General features: G+C 43.0%; 2 protein-coding genes across 2 annotated transcripts; one reads left to right on the top strand and one right to left on the bottom strand.

The window, feature by feature from the left end:
• Positions 1-1,304: 1,304 nt before the first annotated feature.
• Positions 1,305-4,531, top strand: PEX10 (peroxisomal biogenesis factor 10). Its single transcript, XM_054292000.1, has 6 exons — positions 1,305-1,413; positions 1,572-1,652; positions 2,086-2,492; positions 3,173-3,348; positions 3,632-3,767; positions 4,336-4,531. The coding sequence occupies exons 1-6, from the start codon at positions 1,305-1,307 to the stop codon at positions 4,405-4,407; spliced, it is 981 nt and encodes a 326-aa protein (XP_054147975.1). The 3' UTR covers positions 4,408-4,531.
• Positions 4,532-5,073: 542 nt separating this feature from the next.
• Positions 5,074-12,925, bottom strand: RER1 (retention in endoplasmic reticulum sorting receptor 1). The gene is made up of 7 exons (XM_054291970.1): positions 12,861-12,925; positions 9,400-9,485; positions 8,766-8,870; positions 7,812-7,911; positions 7,210-7,288; positions 6,968-7,103; positions 5,074-6,174 (listed from the first exon to the last, which is right to left on the bottom strand). Exons 2-7 carry the CDS (start codon positions 9,478-9,480, stop codon positions 6,085-6,087), a joined length of 591 nt encoding a protein of 196 aa, XP_054147945.1. The 5' UTR covers positions 9,481-9,485; positions 12,861-12,925; the 3' UTR covers positions 5,074-6,084.
• Between the last annotated feature and the right edge of the window lie 7,879 nt (positions 12,926-20,804).

The raw sequence follows: 20,804 nt of genomic DNA on the forward strand, positions 1-20,804 counted from the left end.
GATCTGTGCACTAATAGCCTGCTGAAAGGATTACAAATATCCAGTTTATTTGTGGTTATGTCTGGCCACAGGGAGCTTTTCTTTGCTTCTCAAGCTCCTGCTCTCTCAAATTTTATCAGTGAGTTCCTGCCATATGAATCTGTAAATTCTTCAGGAAAACACCTACTTTAATTTCAGTTAAATAGTTTTGTCAAATAAATTAATTAAATGTGGAACTGTTCAACTGTCCTTTCACTTCAGCGTGCTGCAAATTTGAATGTATAATAATGCGACATTAAAATCTGCTAGGAAAAAAAGAAAAGAAAAAAAGGTGTTTTGTCAAAAATGAATGTACCAGACCTCAGAGTGTAAATATATATAAATACACACACATGTAGAGGTTTATCTGTCTGGTACCAGGATTTTGGAGAAGGATGCACTGACATGTTGATGTGTTTGTAGCTTTGCTGTGCGGAGGTTGTGTTTGTTGTTTTTGGCAGAAAACAAAGGGCAGCTTGTTCAGTTTCCGCATACAAACAGCTCATTTCGCAGCTGTTAAAAAAGCAGCAGTAGGACACTAAATACACCTTCTTTCTGAATTAACCCCAATTTAAAAAGCAATTTTTTAAAAGTGGGAATAGATGACACCATGAAAGGTATCGCTGCTTTTAGCCTAAAACTGCAGATAGTGGATGGGGCCATGATGTTTAATAAAAAAAAAAATTAAAAAAAAGAAGAGTTGCGGAAGGGCTGGAGGATTTGTACAAGGTTACAAGGTTGTGGAGAGCACCTGCCTGGGGAGCGGTGATTCGGTGGGTTCCGTGTGAACTGTGTTCTGAAACATTCTAGATCTCACTTTTACCGATATTAGCAACTCAGCTGCGATCGCGGGGCTCCCTCCCGTTCCTTTTCCCTCCCATTTCCCCGCCCCTCACAGCCTTTTCCTCCCCTTTCCCCGCCCCTTCCCGCCCCTTTTTCCGCCCCTCACTGTCCATTTCCTCGCCCCTTTTCCCACCCCTCACAGCCCTTCCCTCCCCTGGCGCTCTTCCCGCCCCTTTTCCCACCCCTTTTCCCTCCCTTCCCTCCCATCCCCACCCCTCACTGCACTTTTTCCACCCCTTTTCCCACTCTCTCCGCCCCTTTTCCCCCCCCTTTCCCATTTTTCCCACCCCTTTTCCCACCCTTTTCTCCCCCTCAGCGTAGGGGAGGTGTTTCCCGCCTCTTTTCCCGCCCCTCACTGACGGAATATCCCTGCGCGGCCGGCGGGTGCTCCGCCGCTGCCGGAGCCGCGGCGCCGCCTGAGGCCCCGTGTCCGTCCGCCCGCCATGGCGGCGGCGGCGGGCCCGGCGCGGCTGGTGCGCTGCGGGCAGAAGGACGAGCTCTACCGGGCCGGGCTGCGCAGCGGGGCCGGCACGGCGCTGAGGGGGCTGGCGGGTAATGCCTGAGGGGGGTTGGATCCGTCCCGAGCCCTCGCGGGTGTTCCGGGATCCGCCGCACAGCGGCTCTGGATGGGGGTCGGAGGGACCGGGAGGAATTCCCCGTGAGGGCTCGGCCCAGCACGGCCCTGGTGCAGTGACAGCCCCGTCCCGCAGGTGCGCGGCCGTGGCTGGCGTGGAGGAGGGAGGTGGAGCTGCTCTCCGATGTGGCTTATTTCGTGCTCACCACGCTATCAGGTAATCTTCTCTGCCATTTTTTATCATTTCTGCCAACATCTGAAAGCTATGAGGGGTCAGTGCTGGTGATCACCACCTGAGACTGCCCAACAGCAGTTCTTTCCAGCCTGGGGGTTGGTTTGGTTTGGATAAATGCCTTCTGGTAAATATGATAGCACAAAATTGTTGGGTTCAAACACACAGATAGATGTTCTTCTAAAAGCAGGAATAGCAGGAATAGGAATTTTTTAAAATCAGGGATACCATGGAAAGTATCCCTGCTTCAAGCCTACAACTGCAGATACTGGATGTCACCCTGACGCTTATCTTAATTCAACAAAAAAATAACTATTTCCAAATTCCAAAGCCTGAACAGCCTGTCCCCACTGCTCAGCACATCCAGAATGATCCTGCAGCTGCCCTCTCACCCTGTTTTCTCTCACACATTGTTCAGGTTATCAGACCCTTGGAGAAGAGTATGTGAACATCATTCAGGTTGACCCGAGCAAGAAGAAGGTGCCTTCCTTCCTTCGTCGGGCCCTCTTCATTTCCCTGCACACCTTGGTGCCCTACTGCCTGGAAAAGGCACTGCTGCACCTCCAACACGAGCTGCAGGTGGAGGCTGAGGAGTGCAGGAGCCCAGAGAGCCCCCCAGCCCTTGGCTTTCCCAGCAGGAGCTTCATTCGCACCTGGATTCGGAGGCAGGTTGGGCAGCTCAGTGAGCAGCAGAAGAAAAGAGCCTCCCAAATCGTGGATGTCCTCAAACAATCCATCCCCCTGCTGCACCGGCTCCACCTGGCAGTGTTCTACATCCAGGGCACCTTCTATCACCTGTCCAAAAGGGTCACAGGCATCTCATATGTAAGTGGGTTTGGTTCAAGATGTGAATGCAGAATTTTGGCCTCTTCTGGGGTGCTGTATGTATAAAAGGGATAGGAATTTGGCTGTTGTTGCAGGGCAGGAGGGGTGAGAGGGAAGGTTTTGCTTTATGTGGGGGGTGATGAGTCCCAGCAGTCAGGAGGTTACAGGAATAAACATCAATGTTTATTGATGTTCATACATATTCTATGTATGAAGTTACTGTGTAACTTCAGTCTGTCTGCCAAAAACACACTGGAAGTGAGAGGTGAGTTGATAAATCCATGGGAAATACTGTTTTGAACAACACCCAGTAAACATTTAGGTAGCAGTTTTCTATATGAAGATAATTTTGTATCTTTACAAAAAAACATCAGAAATGTGTACAGACAAAAGAGTTCTCAACAATTCCCAGCATCAGTGCAGGAAAGAGGTGTTTGTTTGCTCAGAGATACAAAAGAAAACCAAACCAATTAAAACTGCAATTTTTGTGGATAGACAGCTGCCAAGTCCAGCCTGACCAAAGGTGGTTACACCTCTTGAGAGACAGCTGGCTGAGAAGTCCTAAAATGTCATTTTTTTGACATGAGAATCCCAGATCAAGTTTATTGCAGATGGGGAGAGGGAGAACAGTTTCCTAAAACCACAGTAACAAAACATCTCTCATTCTGTGAATTCTCCAGCTGCATTTTGGAGGACTGCAAGGAGAAGATCAGAGCATCAGATCAAGTTACAAGTTCCTTGGAATAATTTCCCTCTTCCACCTTCTGCTGACCATTGGCGTTCAGATGTACAGCTTCAAACAGAAGCAGAGAGCAAGGCAGGAGTGGAGGCTGCACCGCAACCTCACCCACCAGAAGTAAGAAAGAGGTGGTTCTTAATTCTTAGGAAAGAGGTGGGAAAGAACAGGAGTAACAGCCCAGTTTAGGTTACAGTCTGATGTAAACATTTCATTAATTAGCACAAGTAATTATTTGCTGGTTTGTGTGTCTTGGACTTCATGCTTTGGTGTTTCTGCGACCCTCATGAAAATGGCTGATCCTTGAGCACAGGTTTTACCCCAGGATGTGTTGCCCAGTATTTCTGCCGAGCAGGGTGAGTGCAATTAACACAATTAACCCCTCTGTGCCTGTGTTAATTAGAAGCAGGAGCACGGAGGCGGCGGCCGGGCGCCAGTCGCGCTGCACGCTGTGCCTGGAGGAGAGGAGGCACAGCACAGCCACCCCCTGTGGGCACCTCTTCTGCTGGGAGTGCATCACGGCCTGGTGCAGCACCAGGGTGAGTACACACAGCTCACCAGCACTGGGAGCCGTGGAAATACAGTGACAATTGTTGGGAAATTTAGGTGACTAGAGAATGGAAAAGTACAAAGCCATGGCTAATTCCAAGTTTTGCACCTGTGAGATAGCGTGTCCTTGGGCCTAGCTGTAGTATAATAACAAATAGTGAAAGAGACATGAGAAAAGAGAGATGCAACCCCTAAGGAATGAGGAGGAGTTAATGGTATAGTTTAACCAATAGATTGCTTGGCTTACAGAATATTCATAAGCTTATTATTTACTGTATAAGTGTTTGATGCTTTCTTCAATAAACTGGACCTGTGATGAACCAGTTGGTGTCCTGGTCCCCTTCCTACGACAGACAATGACATGGGTGAGGTCAGCACTTCATACTGGGCCAGCTCAGGGGAGCTTGTACCACAGCTGGGACTGAAAAATTATTTTCTAAAAGCAGCTATTGAGTTCTATTCAGATTTCTTAAAATACAACTATTCAGTATGTCCATCTATTCCTTTTTTTTAATACAACTATTTACTATATCCATCTACTCCCTTTTCTTTCTGTAGGCAGAATGTCCACTGTGCAGAGAGAAGTTCCATCCTCAGAAACTGATCTACCTACGGCACTACCAAATGTAAAGGGAACCTCTTCTGTCTCCTCCTACTTGGGTTGGTCCAAGAAAAGGCTTTATTAAACTGGAAACTGCCTGTGCAAGGTGGTACTACATTCCTGTGTGACAGAATAAAGCTATTTTTGCTTCTATATTCAATATGGAATATATTCCTTTCTCTAGATTTTTTTCTTCTATATTCAATATGGAATATATTCCTTTCTCTAGATTTTTTTCTTCTATATTCAATATGGAATATATTCCTTTCTCTAGATTTTTTCTTCTATATTCAATATGGAATATATTCCTTTCTCTAGAATTTTTCTTCTATATTCAATATGGAATATATTCCTTCTCTAGATTTTTTCTTCTGTATTCAATATGGAATATATTCCTTCTCTAGATTTTTTCTTCTCTATTCAATATGGAATATATTCCTTTCTCTAGATTCTTTCTTCTATATTCAATATGGAATATATTCCTTCTCTATATTCAATATGGAATATATTCTTTCTCTTCTGATGTAACTCCTGACCATATTAAAAATGGATTTATTAACCATGCTTAACCCAAGTGAATGCTCCCTGAAGAGTTGAAAAATGCTTTGCATGGACGTAAAGTAAGGGCAACCATTATTGAAAAGGAGTCATAAATAGTGTTAGATCAAGAGATGTATATAAAGATAGAGAACAAGTAAAGGGGAACACTGTCTTTTAATAAATTTTGGAATTAAAAAGTCACTTAATAAAACTGCAGTTGTATCACATGAAAAAGTTTACATGCAGGTCCATTTATCTCTCATTTTATTCCCCCCCATAAAAAAAGAAAATCTGTGTTAAAACCCCCATGACTGTCTGTTCTGTCCTGGCCAGTTTGGGCACGTCCTGTGGGGCTGCACAAATCCAACTTCAATTATTGAAGAAACCATTACGTATGAAAGAAACTCCAACCAATAACAATTAAAATATATATTTTTATAATTCCATGTCCTCAAAGGAAATTGTAATAGAGTTTGAACAAAGTTCTGAGTCATCAGAAAGAGCCCAATTTTAGCATCTGCTGGGAGATGGAACAGTGAAACTGGCATTAAAACCCAACACAAACGAGTTGCTTTAGAAGCTAAATGAGTATTTCTGCCCTACTGCAAACCCCGTAATTTAGTAATTTCTTATTCCTATCTATACTTGTTTGGTTATAACTCAGTAATACCATGCATTTAGGAAACTGGCTTAAGTTCTGCATCTAATTTAGGGCTACTGAATTCTTCTATGAAAACAGCACACGGCCATGAAGCAGAAAACAGCATCACGTGTGCCAGCTTACACTTTCCTCCACAGATGTGCACAGCACTTCAGGGTGATGTTGAGCAGGAGAACTATGTAAAAATATCCAACTCTAGGCCATTAACCTCTCCAGTGCAACAGATTTTGAAAGAAATATGTTATCCCAAATCCATGGGATTATCCAAAGTTTCTCCAACTTCTTACATAAGAGAATAAACTCAATGCAATTTGGTTAGAATGCCAGTTTCCTCGAGAATCTGATATTTCAGATAAAAATAGCAAGATCCTCGTAAAATGAAAATTCAACTGCTTTGTCACCACTCTGTTAATCACTTTTATGAAGAAAAAAGGCATTGTTACAATGGCTCAAAATCTTTCCTTTAGTGAGCAGTAGAATTGGTCAACAGGTTGATTGCTTCTTCCTAGCTAGCAAAGGTCTTCCCCACATCCTCTTTCCCTTTGTATTTCCTCTTGCCATGTGTGAAGGGTATATATCTGTACTTTATCATGTGCTGCAAAGAGAAAACAGCAGTTGTTGAGACAAGAAATACATGTAATACTTAGAAAAATGGTTTCTAATATACACTGTAAATTACTGAGTCCTCCAAGAAAGAGAGTTCTTAGTAAAGAAACAGCTAATCCTACAGCAGTTTAAATGTAAATAGGAGTATGAGAGGAGTTTTTAAATGTAAATAGGAGTAGGAGAGCAGTTTATAAATCTCAGATTTTGGGTTACCCAACAAACTGTACACTACAGTGAGGATTACTGATTGGGGAACCAAGGGAAACTGGAGAGAGCACAGAGGTATTAATTATTTACTACCCTTTCAACTCAAATTTACCACTTTGCATCACAGTACACACCCAAAATTCTGAATATCTAAGAAAAAATTAGGTTTTTTTTTAATGCTACCAAACCATAAGTAATTTGTTAAAATGTTCTGAATCACTTGCCTATGTTTTTTCCCCTTCTCCCTTCTACTTCCTCACACCACCTTGTGAGAAGTTCCCTTTTCACCCACCAGAAATGGTTCAACACCTCTGCATCCAAAATAGCCTCAGGAAGTGGATGAGAACCTGCATAAAACCCTGACACTGCACTCTAAAGTCAAAACCTTTTAGAAACAAGAATAAAGTTTTGTAAAACATGCCCCACAATCAATGTTCAAGTATTAATTATTGAAGTTCCTCCAGTAAAATAAATGTGTGCAGCACATTTAACCCCTGAAGGGCTCCACTGGATGGCCAGTTTGAAGCAATGCTGTAAATCCTGACATCACAAATTCTCTGTTCTTGCCAAATTACCTTGATTTGCCTCTTCATAGTGATACAAAATAGCATGATGAAGTACATCACAAGGATGGGCCAAAACACAGGAACGTTGAAAGCCTCAAAGAATGTACAAGCCATAGCAACCAGGATTCCTTTAGTGGCAGAATGCCTGAAAAATAATAGCAACAATTAATCCTTCAAGCCCAGTTACCATGAATGTCATGCAGATATTTGTATTTTTCCAAACCAGAACACAGGCAGATGGATGCACTCACCAGAATTTGAATTCTGGGAGCCTTCTAATGAAAGGCCGGAATTCTTCATTTTGCCTTGTAGGTAAGGAAGGACCATCATCTAAAAATAACAGAAAAGAAACCAAACCACAAACCTCCTCACAGTAGTTTTTTTAGACTAATCAGACCCCAGTTTTTTGGGTTTTTTTTACTGTTTATCTTAAGGGAAAAATAAAAATCACAAAACAAAACCACACCCCATTTCCATTGTCACACATAGATCCCAGTTAAGAGTTGCTGATTTAATCTAAGTTCACATAAATTCCTTAAAATAAACTTAATGTAGATTCTTTTAAAGAAAATAGGGAATAGGAATGCCAAGCCACTTGAGTAACTATGGGGAGAGCTTAAGTCACATAAACCTCATTTTAAAACACAGAAAATTATTACAATATGGAATATATTCAAGCCCCATGAAAAGGACAAACTTAGAGCAACTCTTGATGTTAAGGTGTACAGATTTTTTTTCAGGTCTAAAAAATACAATATAGTGCTGAAAGTGCATTATCTTTATACTACAGTATCAGACAAAAGGAGCTGGAAATTTGACCAAGTTTGAAATTAAAAGGAATTTTTGCCCATACCTGAATCCTCCATTAGAGAGGGGTCTACCTTTGGCGACAGGAAAGCTATGAAGAGGTTGAGGTGGTAGATTCCCAAGGCATATGTCACAATGTACCAACCCTGCACAGGGAGGGACAGACAAGGGTAAAATCCTCCTGGAAATCATTCTCTGATAATGATTTTTAACAAGATTAAACAAGCTGGGTTTTGTGCTTCCTTGAGAAGCTTTTCTGTGTCTTCACATTAACTGAAAGGTTTCTGGGCTTGTAAAATATCAATTCTCGGTGATCAAAACAAGTTTTAGATCATGACAGGAGAGCAAATATCTCATGCAGTGACAGATTCAACATGAAACCATGGTCTAGCATCCAGTTTCTCTATGTTCAGGATGTGGACTTCAAAAGTAGTAAAAAGCATAAAACCATCCCTTTTTTAATCATCTTTGCAGCCCTCAGGGTCTGAAATTTTCCTACTACTATGACCTGTAAAGGTTTCAAATTCTGTAATCTTCACTTTTTGGGACTAACAGTTCCAAGTTGTTAACTGAGCTGCAGACTGGCATGGCACAGAAACATCTGATTAGTGGGGAACAGTCGGTCCCTGCCTGCAGGGAGAGAAATGCTGACAGAGCCATTGCTCGTGGTTTTCATGACAGAAAGGAACCCCTGGCTCTGAGCATGTTGTTATACAGCTTTAATATAAAACTAAAAACTTAATTACAACAGTTCCCAGAGATTTATTTTGTGAATTCAGATGAATATCCCCAAGTGGTCACACATTTTTCTCTCTGTATCAGCAGCTTCCACACCCACAGGATGTGTTCTGTCTTCAGACTCCACAATTTACCTTCTGCCACATGAATGATGCCACACCTGATTCTAAAGTAACAGCACACTTTAAAAACACTCTTAGAATCCAAATCAGACCAGCAACAATATCTGGAACTACTTCAGCATCAAGCCCAGTCCTCTCACCTGCAGTAAATAAACTCTAATCATGTAGATAAAGCTCAGCCCCAGCGTTACAATCCATCGCACTGCAGTGTAGGGGGTGGATTTGTCTAACCAGGACTGGTAGATCTGCAGGAAACACAAAGTAAATAATAAATAATGTAAAATACTTGGTGCACAATGGATAAAGTTTATTTGAGGGCAGTATGGGCAAAAGAAGGCATTTGGGAGGAGTATTTTGGGAAAGAGAGTAACATTGAGCACTTTTATTCTTTAATACAAATAAATTACACAGAACTGTACTTACAAGTTTCTATATTTTTACAAAGGAAAAAAGTCCCTAATGCTTGGGGATTTTGTAAAGCAATTTAAATTTTCTGTATTTTATGCAAATTGCTTCCGTTAAGATGAATTTGAAACTAAATCTGAACTCACTCCTCATTTCTGGCAGTAACAACATGTGCAATGTCACACATATGCCCATTGAATATTCCAGTAAATCATTTATTATAGATATTTATCTATTTTAAAAGGCTTCAAAAGAAATCTTTTGTATAGATTTCAGAACTTCAACAACCCAGCCAACAAGGAGTGAGTTCAAGAAGCTGCAGTGAGATCTGATTCTAAAGGAGTCAGAAAAATCCTTCACAAAACCAACCTGTCCAAGTCTTGAGAAAAATCTATAGACCACGGAAGGTTTTCCATGCACAGACTCCCCAATGCTGTCCCCTTCTGACATGGTGGCTGTGGAAGCAAAACATGGGAGAAGGCAACGTTGAAATCCAAAATCTGAGCTCAGGGAGGTTTAAATTAAGCATATTATCTGAGCCAGCATCTACACAAAATATTATCCTGGTTTGTTCTGTTTGAAACAAATCATTCTGAATAGTTTTAAAGAGAGGACATTCATGCCGAAATGAATGAAAATTCCTTGTCCAAGAAAGCAAAGAACAGGGTATTTTATAAAAGCGAGACAGGATCCAGTGCTTTTTGGGGAAGGAAATAAAGAAGTCACAAGGAAATTCAGGACCAGCCCAGTTGGACATTGTCACCTTGCTGAGGAACAGCCTGAGGTACAAGCCCTGAGAAATGAACGGCAGCACCTCCCTCCTGCCACCTCGGGCTCCAGAGGCAAAGAACAAAACCACAGTGAGTAGATTCTTTAAAAAAAAGCTGCTTAGGATTTTAAATACCGAGTAAGTAGTGAAGAAATAAACTCAGGACTCTGCACACCAGTGGTTTCAGGTTTCAGCCTCTGCCAGAGCACCAAACCCAAGGTGCTGCCCATGCTGGAATCACTCAATGAGTTTCTCTGTCTCTGCAACACCAAGAGCAGTGACAGGAGAGTTTTATACAAGAGCAAAACTGCACAGTCAAAGGCCCAAGAGCCTGAACTCAAATATAAAATTACCCAAGGGGATTTATTTTCAGTCCATGCCTCTGCTACCAACTGAAGAGCTTGATTTTTCTTATCAGTGAGTTTTACAGCTCACTTGGAGATAGAAGGCAAATAAAGTGGATCCTAAGCAGGAACATTTTGCCACATCACCAAGAGCAATCCCTGGCACTACTTCCTGCAATCCTCATCTGTGGGAGGGACTGTGTAACCCTGGGATACCGGGAGCACACTCAGCCCTGCTCAAGAGCCTCGCAGGATAACAAATCTCTATGAAACATTCATAAAATAAAAAAAAAAAAAAAAGCAAATTGTCTTAGATGCTGCAATACAGACTGCTGCAGAAAATTTGGGATCAAGGATAATCTGAGGAGGCACAAAACCTTAAAGCTGCGGGTTTTTTCCATAGATATCTGAAAACTACATCCTGTGGAATAATTACAAAGTAGAAAAAAAGGAGCCCTGTTACAGTCCAAAAGCTAAGGGGAATCATTAGGAGGCTTCAGGAGCTGAATCCACTTTGATTCAAGGAACAGCTAAAAGAAAAAAATCTATACAAAGTCATAGACTATACACACTTTTCCATTACAGGCAAAACAAATAATTATTTTTCTCCCCACTCTCTGCAGGACAGAAATTCAGCATTCTCAGCTGAGCATCATTTGGTGCTTTATTTTGGGGTATTTTTTAATGTCCTGAAGTACAAAGCTGCAACAAAAAGTTATTCAATTAATTCAAATCACAGAATAATTTATCAGAGATCAATAAAAACTCTCATAGTATCAAAATTAATTCTACAGATACGTTCACAGCAAATATGGGCTACAGGCAGACCTTGCAAGGCAATCCTGTAAATGTTCCCCTGTGCAGAGCAAGTGGAAAATCATGGGTGTGAGGTTACTGATGCTGCAGCAGGGATCATGCTTGGTGTAAAATATTGCATTATGTGTGATTATTTATGATTTTATCATACACACAGTTCTTCCAGAGCAAACCAAGAAATAAATCAGTTCTACTGAGGAGAAACCTCTCTGGGGCTCAGTTTAACCACAAGACCCAGACAAGAATTTAAGGAATATTTCTCATCACATTAAAACTCTGCTGGAAGATCACCTGTAATGAACAATTCCACAATTATCAAAGGCAGGAGTCCTTGGCACTGCTCTGAGGGCAGCTCACAGTTAAGAACACCGGCCTGTGTTGGTTTAAGGGAATGATTAAACCTCGACAGTTGCAATTTCTCTTTCATAATCATGGAACCATAGAATGATTTAGGTTGGGAGGGACCTTAAAGATCATCCCATTCCACCCCTGCCACAGGCAGGGCCACCTTCCACTGTCCCAGGGAGCTCCAGTGCCCATCCAGCCTGGCCTGGGGCACTGCCAGGGATCCAGGGGCAGCCACAGCTGCTCTGGGCACCTGTGCCAGGCCTGCCCACCCTCCCAGCCAGGAATTCCTGCCCAACATCCCACCTAAAGCCTCTCCATCCTTTTTGAAGTGTAACATCAGATTCAGTGCCCAGCACAAGGAGCTGTGACTGCCCTGAAGCCATTCCAGGACAACCAGGCACACACAGAGCTGAACACAACCAGACACACACACAGAGATGAACACAGCAGAAATTAACACAATCAGGCACACGCACGCAAATTAACGCAACCAGACACACACAGAGGTATGGACACAACCACCAGAAACACACAGAGACATTCCCAAAACAACCAGAAACACACACAGAAATTAACACAACCAAACACAAGAGGTGAACACAACCAGACACACACACACACAGGTTAACAGAACCAAGCACACACACAAAAATTAACACAACCAAACACAGAACTTAACATAACCAGGCACACACAAATCAACACAACCAGACACACACAGAGATGATCACAACCAACGAGGGAATCCTTTGTGCCAGCAGAACTGAGGCTGCTCCTAAAACCAAACCGTATTACAGCATTTTTCTCCGCTAGAAAACACCACGTAAGCGAAGGTACGGCCTGAACAATTATGCTTTCACCGCAATTGTTATGGTAATTTCATGACAAACAGCACTGATCGCTGAGTTCTGAAAGGCAGAACCTCCGGCAGGAAGAATATTCACTTTATGCCTCACATCATCACACAGAGGTACAGAATTAGAGCATAAGTCTGCTCATAATACAGATTTTTCTTAAATGTAAAATACAAATGAAGCAGGTAACTAGCAAACACACATTACTGATTCCGGTTACCTTATCTCATAGAGGAACTGTCTTTGGACAGTAAGACACTAAGGTGATTTATTACAAACTGGGTGAAGGGACAACCACGGGGAACCATCCCATTGGTCGCTCACATTGGTTTTTCACACTAAAAAAAGGCACCGTTTCATTTTATCCATTGCCACAGCAGCCGAGCAGCACCTGCGCCTCTCGCTTGTGCCCGCAAGCCGGGACTTCCCCTTGCCCGGGCACCGCTCAGCCCCGGGCACAGCGAACGGGAGGGGCCGCGCTGCCTCGGCACGGAGCGGGGCCGGTAAGGGGGAACCGAGCCCCGGGAGGCCGCGGCCGGAGCGCCGAGCCCGCAGCAGCCCCCGCGCTCCCGGAGGGGCCGCTCGCTCCAGGCCGCCGCCCGCCCTCCCGCGGGTGTCAGCGCCGCTCCCGGCGGCCCGGAGGCGCAGCGCCCGCCCCCGGTCCCACCCGCGCCGGCCGCGGTCGGTCCCGGTACTCACAGGCCGCCGGGCCGGTCCTGCCTTCCGCTCCCGCCCCTCCACACACCAATATGGCGGCGGCACCGGGATCCCCTTCCGCTTCCGGGGTTCAGGGGCGGGGCACAGCCGCGGTGCTGCCCCGCTATTGGCCCCGGGGGAAAGGGCGGGGCCCCGGCGCCGGGCGGGGCGGTGGGAGGTGTGCGCGCTCCGTGAGGGGACACGGGGAGCGGGCGGGGCGGTACCGGCGGAGAGGTGGGAGGTGTGGGGGTGTGTGTGTGGCCTGTGAGGCGGGGCGGGATCGGGCGGTACCGGCGCGCACCGAGCGCAGGACAGGACGGGGCGCGCGGCGCTGAACGGGCTCGACCTGCTACCGTGAGGGGCGCGCCAGGCCCCGCCCCCCGCGCTAGCGCAGCCAATGGGAGCGGCTGCTGGGGCGGGCGTGGACGCGCGGCCAATAGCGGGATGGCGGCGGGTAGGGAGGCGGAGCTGAGGGCGTGGCCGAACGTGTTCAGCCGAACTCAGCCGATCCCGAACCGAGCCCTACCGAGATGAGCCGAGTCGAGCCCGAACCGAACCGAGTGTAACCGAACTCAGCCGAGCCCGAACCGAACTCTGCCGAGATGGGCCGAGTAGAGCCCGAGTCGAACCGAACCGAGCCGAGCCCGAACCGAGCTCTACCGAGATGGGCGGAGTCGAGCCCGAACCGAGCCGAACGGAGGCCCCTCACGGGGTGAGGCGAAAGCGCTGAAGGATTTAAAGTTTTAACGAATTCGGTGTATTTTGTTAAACGAGAACATGAACCTTTAAGAATCAAAATCAGTAGGAGAAAACAAGAAATACTCGTTACGTGGAAAAAGAGGTGACACAAACATCCCTACACGTGCTGAGGTGCGTTTGTTCCCGTAGAACAGAAACGCTGATACACGAACCCCAGCCATGATAATTTATATTTTATTTATATTCCATGGATTCGCTGCCCCGAGGCTGTTCAGAGTTTCTGTACCGCCTTTGGGCACCACTGGGCGTCTCCCCAGCATCTCTTTTGGGGCTGAATCAGTAAATTCTTCAGGCTCCGTGGCTGCAGCATTTAGTACTGAAGTTTACATTCAATACATGCTCAAAAGTGACAAGATGCCAAAAAAAATAGTCCTGACACTTCTGAAAAATCGATTGATTTAGTATTTATAGTATAGAAGTATATGAGTATAGTATATACATATAAGAAATAGGCTAGAAAAAAATATATCAAAATACATGTTAATACAAATATAATAATATAATAATGTAATTACATTCTAATATAAACATATTATAGTCTACATATATATTTATATACAATATACAAACTATATATAAAATATTATATTATATATTAGATCTTATATAGTTTATCTTCTATATTATACATTATATATTATATATTATATATTATATATTATGTATTATGTATTATGTATTATATAATGTATATTATATATTATATATTATATATTATATATTATATATTATATATTATATATTATATATTATATAATATATTATATATTATATATTATATTCTATTTCAAGCTCTAGGGTATCCCAGCATTACTTCTGTGGGGTAAAGGATGGATTGAATATTGGCATGAATGTTTAATCTCAGTTTCAGCTGCATCAGGGCCAGATTTTTAGATCAATCCTTGGCAAGTATAATCTCTTTAGTGAGTGGATGCTGTCAGTTAACAGCTCACTGCAGTCTGGGAATCTTCAGAGATTCAGGTCGATTAAATGTCCACTAAACAAACAATAATTACAACTATCAACAGAGGAGGTTAATAAGAGCAAACAACCTTGATTTATCTCCTTTTTAAGAGTAAAACTGGTTTTGGATTTGGTAAAAATGTTGTGAAGAGGTGCAACTATAACTGAGTAATAAGGAACATGGAGCAGAGTCTCTGAAAGCTGGTTTTAAAAATAATGAAAATAATTTAAAACAATTAAATAAAGCCCCCAGTGACCTGTGGTGACCTGTGGTTTTCATGCATTTTTATGTGCAAGGTTCGAGAATGAAAGGAAACAATGACACATGAATGAAGTTTGCAGAGGTTGGATGAAGGAAAACACTCATTTTTTTGCCATAAAACATTTCCTCCCTGTGCTGCCTGGCTCCGTGCTGTCCCTGTGGCTGTTTCCCTGTGTGCTTTGGCTCAGTCTGGTTTGTCCTGGTTCCTGAGGAAGCCCTGCTGCCTCTCACACCTGTTAGCCACACAAACAGGTGCCCGTCCTTCTGGGCTTGCTCACCTGCAGGAATCCATCTCAGCTCCCTGCTCAGAGCCCTCAGCTCACTGCAGATTATTTACATTTCTGCAATTTTGGTTATTTATTATTAGGCTGTGTGTGAGTGGCCAATAAGACACAATAAATCTACCCAAATCTTGATTATTATTATTATTATTATTACAACATAAGGATATATGATGTAAAAATATAAACAAAACTATTCCTGATTTAAAAACCATGAATGAATCTCCCCACTACTAAGTGGTTTTTTTCTATTTTAATGGCTTTTGGAGAGGACCACTAAATTCTGGTTAGTAAGAGAGTGCCCTGAGTAAAGCTAGGTCTGAATTTCTGTACTTCATTTACTACAGTTCAGTTGTTTTCTCAGAACTAGCTGTTTCAAAGTTGTTCCCCACACAATAAATCTTCCCAAATTTTGATTATTATCATGATTACAACATAAGGGTATAGGATGTAAAAATATAAACAAAACTATTCCTGATTTTAAAACCATGAATAGATCTCCCCACTAGTAAGTGGTTTTTTCTACTTTAATGGCTTTTGGAGGGGACCACTAAATTCTGGTTTAGTGGTACCAGAATTTGCCTACCCTGAGTAAAGCTAGGTGTGAATTTCTGTAGTTCATTTACTACAGTTCAGTTGTTTTCTCAGAATTAGCTGTTTCAAAGTTTCTCCCCACAATGAATAAATTCGTAACATCTCAGGTTTTTCAAACACAAAATGAGTCATGCCAACCTGTTTTCGTGGGCTGCTGCAGAAATGAATTAATATGATAATATGACCTTGTGAAATTACTACTGTTGGTGTAATAAATGTTCTTATTTATTACCCCTAACATTTAATTGTAGTTTAAATAAATTCCATACAAACACATTTGCCGCAGAGTTTAGAAACAATCCACAATTACATAACGCAGGAATGAATTCCCTATCAGTGATTCTTAGAAGAGGAGGATTAGTAGGGTTGATACCAAGCTGATGATAAACAGCTTTGCCTTTATCAGTTCCTGTTTGTCATGAACTCCTCACACACAGAATCCCAGACTGGTTTGGGTTGGGAGGGACCTTAAAGCCCATCCAGGGACATCCATGGGCAGGGACACCTCCCACTATCCCAGATTGCTCCAAGCTCTGTCCGAGCTGGCCTTGGACACTTCCAGGGATGGGACATCCATTTCTGGTCTCTCTCAGTCCTTGCAGTGGCTTTGTGTCTGTGTCTGAATCACAGGGCATTGCTAAAACACAAGGCCTTTATGTGTTTAAAGCAGAATTTCCAGTTCTGCCTTAAAATCCAAACCAAACACAAACAAACCCCCTGCAGTTGAACTCATCCCATCACTGGGAGCTTGCAGCTCTCCCTTTTTCCCTCTCCCTGCTCCCTCTGGGCACCGGTGGCTCTTTTCCTGGAGGCCCCGTGTCCCTGCGGGTGTTCACGCCTTTGTTTCTCTGCAGAAATGTGTGATGTAGAGATTGTGCTTGTGTGGACGTCAGCATTTCCAAACCTTGCATGTGTTGCATTGCTAAGCAACTTTTAGCAACACTTATCTCGCGTCCTTATGCCATCTGGAAAAGAGGATTAGACAAGGAAATGTGCCAGGGAGAGACAAAGGCACATCTAAGAAAGAGGTGGCTTAATTGCTAAAGAGAATGAGTGACATTAATAGTAGGCAATCAGCAGAAGTGATTGAAAGCAGGCACAATGCTTCACAGGTAGTGATCTGGAAGCTCTGGGAAAGGTGGAATATTTTATATCCCCTGGCCTCTTCCCTCCCTGCAGGAGGCACAACTTGGCTGCATCCCATTGCATGATGCAAGATGAAGGCCCCTGGGATTTCAGATTATAAATTAGACACAGTTCCAGTGACAGTGAGGCTTTTCTAGATCTTCCAGTTGTTCTGTCCATCCAGGAGTGTCCCTGGCTGGCTGCTCTTTGGAGATCCTTCCCCTGCAGCAGAGGACGCTGTGAGCTGCCAGTGGAGCCTGGAACTTGAGCTGTTGCTTGTAGAGATGTTGTACACATGAGTTACAATGGTTTTGTACATGAGTTACCAGCAGTGCAGCTATTCTGGGGTAACTGCTGAGGAAAACATCCTTGCTTTGGGGGGATGGCAAGGGTAGAGCAGAGCACGTGGTGTCAGGGGTGTGTTTCTGAAGCCTTGTCTTTGTTGTCATTTCAGCACACCTGTAACTGCTGGAGGTGTAAACCAAGCCACACCTTTGGCTACTAAATCCATCTGGAGCTTCAGCTGGGTTCACACACATTTGAGAATTGTAGGAGACCCTCTTCTGATACCTCTGCTGTTATCACATAAAACACCAAATATCCAACTTAATAGAAGGATGATCATTTCAGGTTTTAAATATTCTTATTCTCTAGTTCCTTATGCACTCTGAGATTGGAAAAATGATGCCTGATGGCTAAATAGGATTTAGTACCACATAAAACCAGTGAGCTTTGTTACTGAGCTGTTTTATTTCCCATACCTGGACTTTTGACTGCACTTTGACCATTGTCTAATTATTTCCACTCAGTTGTGACTCTAAAATCATCCAATAATATGAAACAATTCACACTAAATTTCAGTGCCAGCTCTGGGCTTTAAGATGATTTTTACATGTATCTTGGAAAAGAACTGTCCCCTAATAGACAATCCTATACTTTCTTCTCCCAGCAGGAACTGAAGCCAGTATTCCTGACCATGTCCTCTCCTGCCCAGGCTGGCTGTGCTGCCAGTTAATGTCACTAAAATGGTGGCAGCATGTTCATGATGACGTCAGGCTGGGCTGCACACTTACGTGTCCACTTTTAACATTGCTGGAAACTTAATTGGCTCATACCTAAACTTCTGTGGTATTTGGCTTTGCAGCCTTAGGAACCTTTAAACTTTTATGCAAAGGGAGTACCTTGGGTGAAATGCAGACTGGATTTAAATAACCAAAGCTTTTTGGAATGGAGTTTGGTACACTATTTCACTTTTCACAATCTTTAAAAAGCAAAATAATGTGTGATTCTGTATGTGACAAAGCAGTTATTCATTCTTGCCATGTAATTTAATGCGATGTTCTATATGAACTGAAGGGCTTCACATAATAGTATCCCACAGTAACAAACCTTGGGCAAGAAATGTTTGATTCTCCTCCCTTCCCCCTTTAGAGCAGTGCCACATAATCCTTGGTTGTTGTGTGGTCTCCTATTCAACTTTTCACACAAATGTTGGAAGGGTATTTATAAAAAGTCTTGAGGACCACCCACTTTGCTATTGAAAATTGGCTGAAATAATCCCTTCTTTATAATTTAGCTGTGGTGTTGTCGAAATTTAAGTTCCATGTGCATTTCTGTTCAAGGGGCAGGGTTGGAATGACGTGTTGGATGGACGGGATTGTGGAGGTGACACCTGTGACAGGCTCAGTGCCTGGGACATCCCTTCACTGAGCTCCCTGCTCCTGACAGCACTCTGACATAATGCTTTGGCTGTCCCTCTTTTGATGGATATGATCTGACTGGAGTGTTTGGCATCCCTGGGTGCTCAGCTCTCCCAGAACACGAGGTTCTCTGGAGCAAGAGGGACAGAGACCTTTCCTGAGCTTCATTCCGATTAAATACAGAAATACAGTGAGGTGCCCAATATTCCTCTAATGAATTTTTATTCTTGCAGTGAAGGAGTGGTTTCTGCCTTTAATACTGTCAATTTTTAATTTTAAAAGGAAAGTACTTTGGAACCAAAAAGTTGGAAAAATAGAGGAAAAACCAAGCTCTGAGTGTGCATGCCTGGTTTATGTGTTTGTCGGAGAATAATCCCAGTTAGTGTAAATGACACATTGTACACTGGAAACAGTAAAGGATTGCTCAGCAGGTTGTAATTTGTCAAGCACAGAGCACAATTGAATCCCATCCTAATGCAGAGATATGGAATCCATGGCTTCAAGGAAAGCTTTTCTAATCCAATTGACTTCTGGGGGGGTTCTGTTTGCACAGCACACACAGCTCCAACCAGAGCACAGCTGGGCAAGGGGCGCTCACAAATACATCTTGGATTGCCTCACTCAGATATGAGTGCATCACCTCAAAGAAAATGATCCCAAAACCTGGGAATCCAGCAAATACAAATGTACTCTCAGTGTCAGGCAAGCAAAACACGTGGAAGGGAACTCAGGAGAACCAATACAGCAGCCCATCCAAACAATATTTGAATCTACTGTGGGATGTTAACACTCTCAAAACGAAATATTTAACAAAAAAAAATCAGAGGAATATAGTTCACCAGATTGATTTATTTCTGCCTTTAATTCTAGACATGCTTAGAGTGCTAGGTCATATATCTGAACCGAGAATGAAAATGTTTCTTTTTAGAAGTATTTCCTCTAAAGGAATAAGTTTTTGTAGGTTTCAAAAGTCTCAGAGTAAAGTGCTTCTTTAATCCAGCCAAAGTTGATAATAATCAAAATTCATAGCAATGTTCAAACCCTGTGGAATGTTGGGATGGTCTGTTCCATGATTAGTTAGCAGATGTTAACTTTAACAGGCCCTTTTTTCTGGCTCTGGAAGCTGAACAATAAGGAATTGAATAGGTCTTGAAGAAATCGCTACACAATCATGGGAGTATTCTCTTCAGATTACTATAAGGATATATTTGAAGAGAGAAAATTTGTTCCACTCCTGTTCATTGGGTACTTAGAAGACTTAATTTTCCCTTTTCTCAGCAGTGCAATCATTTACATTCTGCATTAAGAAAGCATGATATTCCTGTTTATTGCAAAAACTTAATTGTTTTCTTTTAATCTTTTTAAAATGCATTTTTGTGGAAGTTGAGGTTATTCACAGGACTTCAGTTTAAACATCCAGATAATTATTTCAGGCAGAGCGATAGCTTGGCTTTTGTGAAGAATCAGCCTTTAAGGGAATCAATGTGTGTCTTCTTTCCATCCTCTGGGGAGACAGGTTTGCTTTACCACCGCACAGCAGAGAGGATGTGGGGGGAAAAAGAGCAAAAAAAACCCCTGAGGAGACTGAGGTGAGGGGAAGGAGGTTCACCAGGTGTCAAAGCAGATCTTCCTCCTGCAGTGGAAGGTTGGAAGAAGCTGTGTGGAGCAGTTTGGGGTCCTGGAGGAAATGCAGAACAGGGAAAGCCCAGGCAGGAGCAGGAGCAGGAGCAGGTTTGGGTTCGGGTTCAGGTTCAGGTTCAGGCTCAGGTTCAGGTTCAGGTTCAGGTTGAGGTTCAGGTTCTTCTGATGGGATTCTAGCTTGAGGAACCCTGCTGGAGCAGGGAACAGGCAAGGAGGAGAAAAACCAGAGAGGGAATGTCATGGGCTGCCCACAACCCCCATTCCTCATCCTCATCACTCTGAAGTAATTAATACTCTGAAGTATTTAATACTCTGAAGTATTTAAGTCCCTGAAAACTGCTGGATGCATCAGTTCTTTTAACAAGCCAGGAACCTTTAAACCTCACCAAAACGTGTTTCAAAAAATCTCACCCAGCATTAAGTTTCTCTCTGTATTTTGTAGCAATGTTGTTCTTTTTTTCCTTGTCAAGGATAATAGCTGATGTCAGAATTGTAAATACTCTACAATAATTATTTGAAGTACAGAACCAGATTAAATAGACCCTACAGTGAAATGTTTCTTTGAAGCTGTGAAACTTGATTCTTTGTTTATTAGGAAAATCACTGCTTTAAGATGGTGCAG

Source organism: Melozone crissalis, unplaced genomic scaffold (genome assembly GCF_028551555.1).
Source record: "Melozone crissalis strain CALT ecotype California unplaced genomic scaffold, PUWL_Pcris_2 ptg000107l_1, whole genome shotgun sequence".
Lineage (NCBI taxonomy): Eukaryota > Metazoa > Chordata > Aves > Passeriformes > Passerellidae > Melozone > Melozone crissalis.

Bases quoted from the DNA above. Each gene is read 5' to 3' on its own strand.
- RER1 (XM_054291970.1), bottom strand. From the start codon at position 9,480: ATGTCAGAAGGGGACAGCATTGGGGAGTCTGTGCATGGAAAACCTTCC. The intron at 7,912-8,765 runs GTGAGAGGACTG...CTCCCTGTGCAG, and splicing joins TTAGAGTTTATTTACTGCAG to GGTTGGTACATTGTGACATA. The intron at 7,289-7,811 runs GTATGGGCAAAA...TGTTATTTTTAG, and splicing joins CTCTCTAATGGAGGATTCAG to ATGATGGTCCTTCCTTACCT.
- PEX10 (XM_054292000.1), top strand. From the start codon at position 1,305: ATGGCGGCGGCGGCGGGCCCGGCGCGGCTGGTGCGCTGCGGGCAGAAG. The intron at 2,493-3,172 runs GTAAGTGGGTTT...TGAATTCTCCAG, and splicing joins GGGTCACAGGCATCTCATAT to CTGCATTTTGGAGGACTGCA. The intron at 3,349-3,631 runs GTAAGAAAGAGG...TGTGTTAATTAG, and splicing joins CGCAACCTCACCCACCAGAA to AAGCAGGAGCACGGAGGCGG.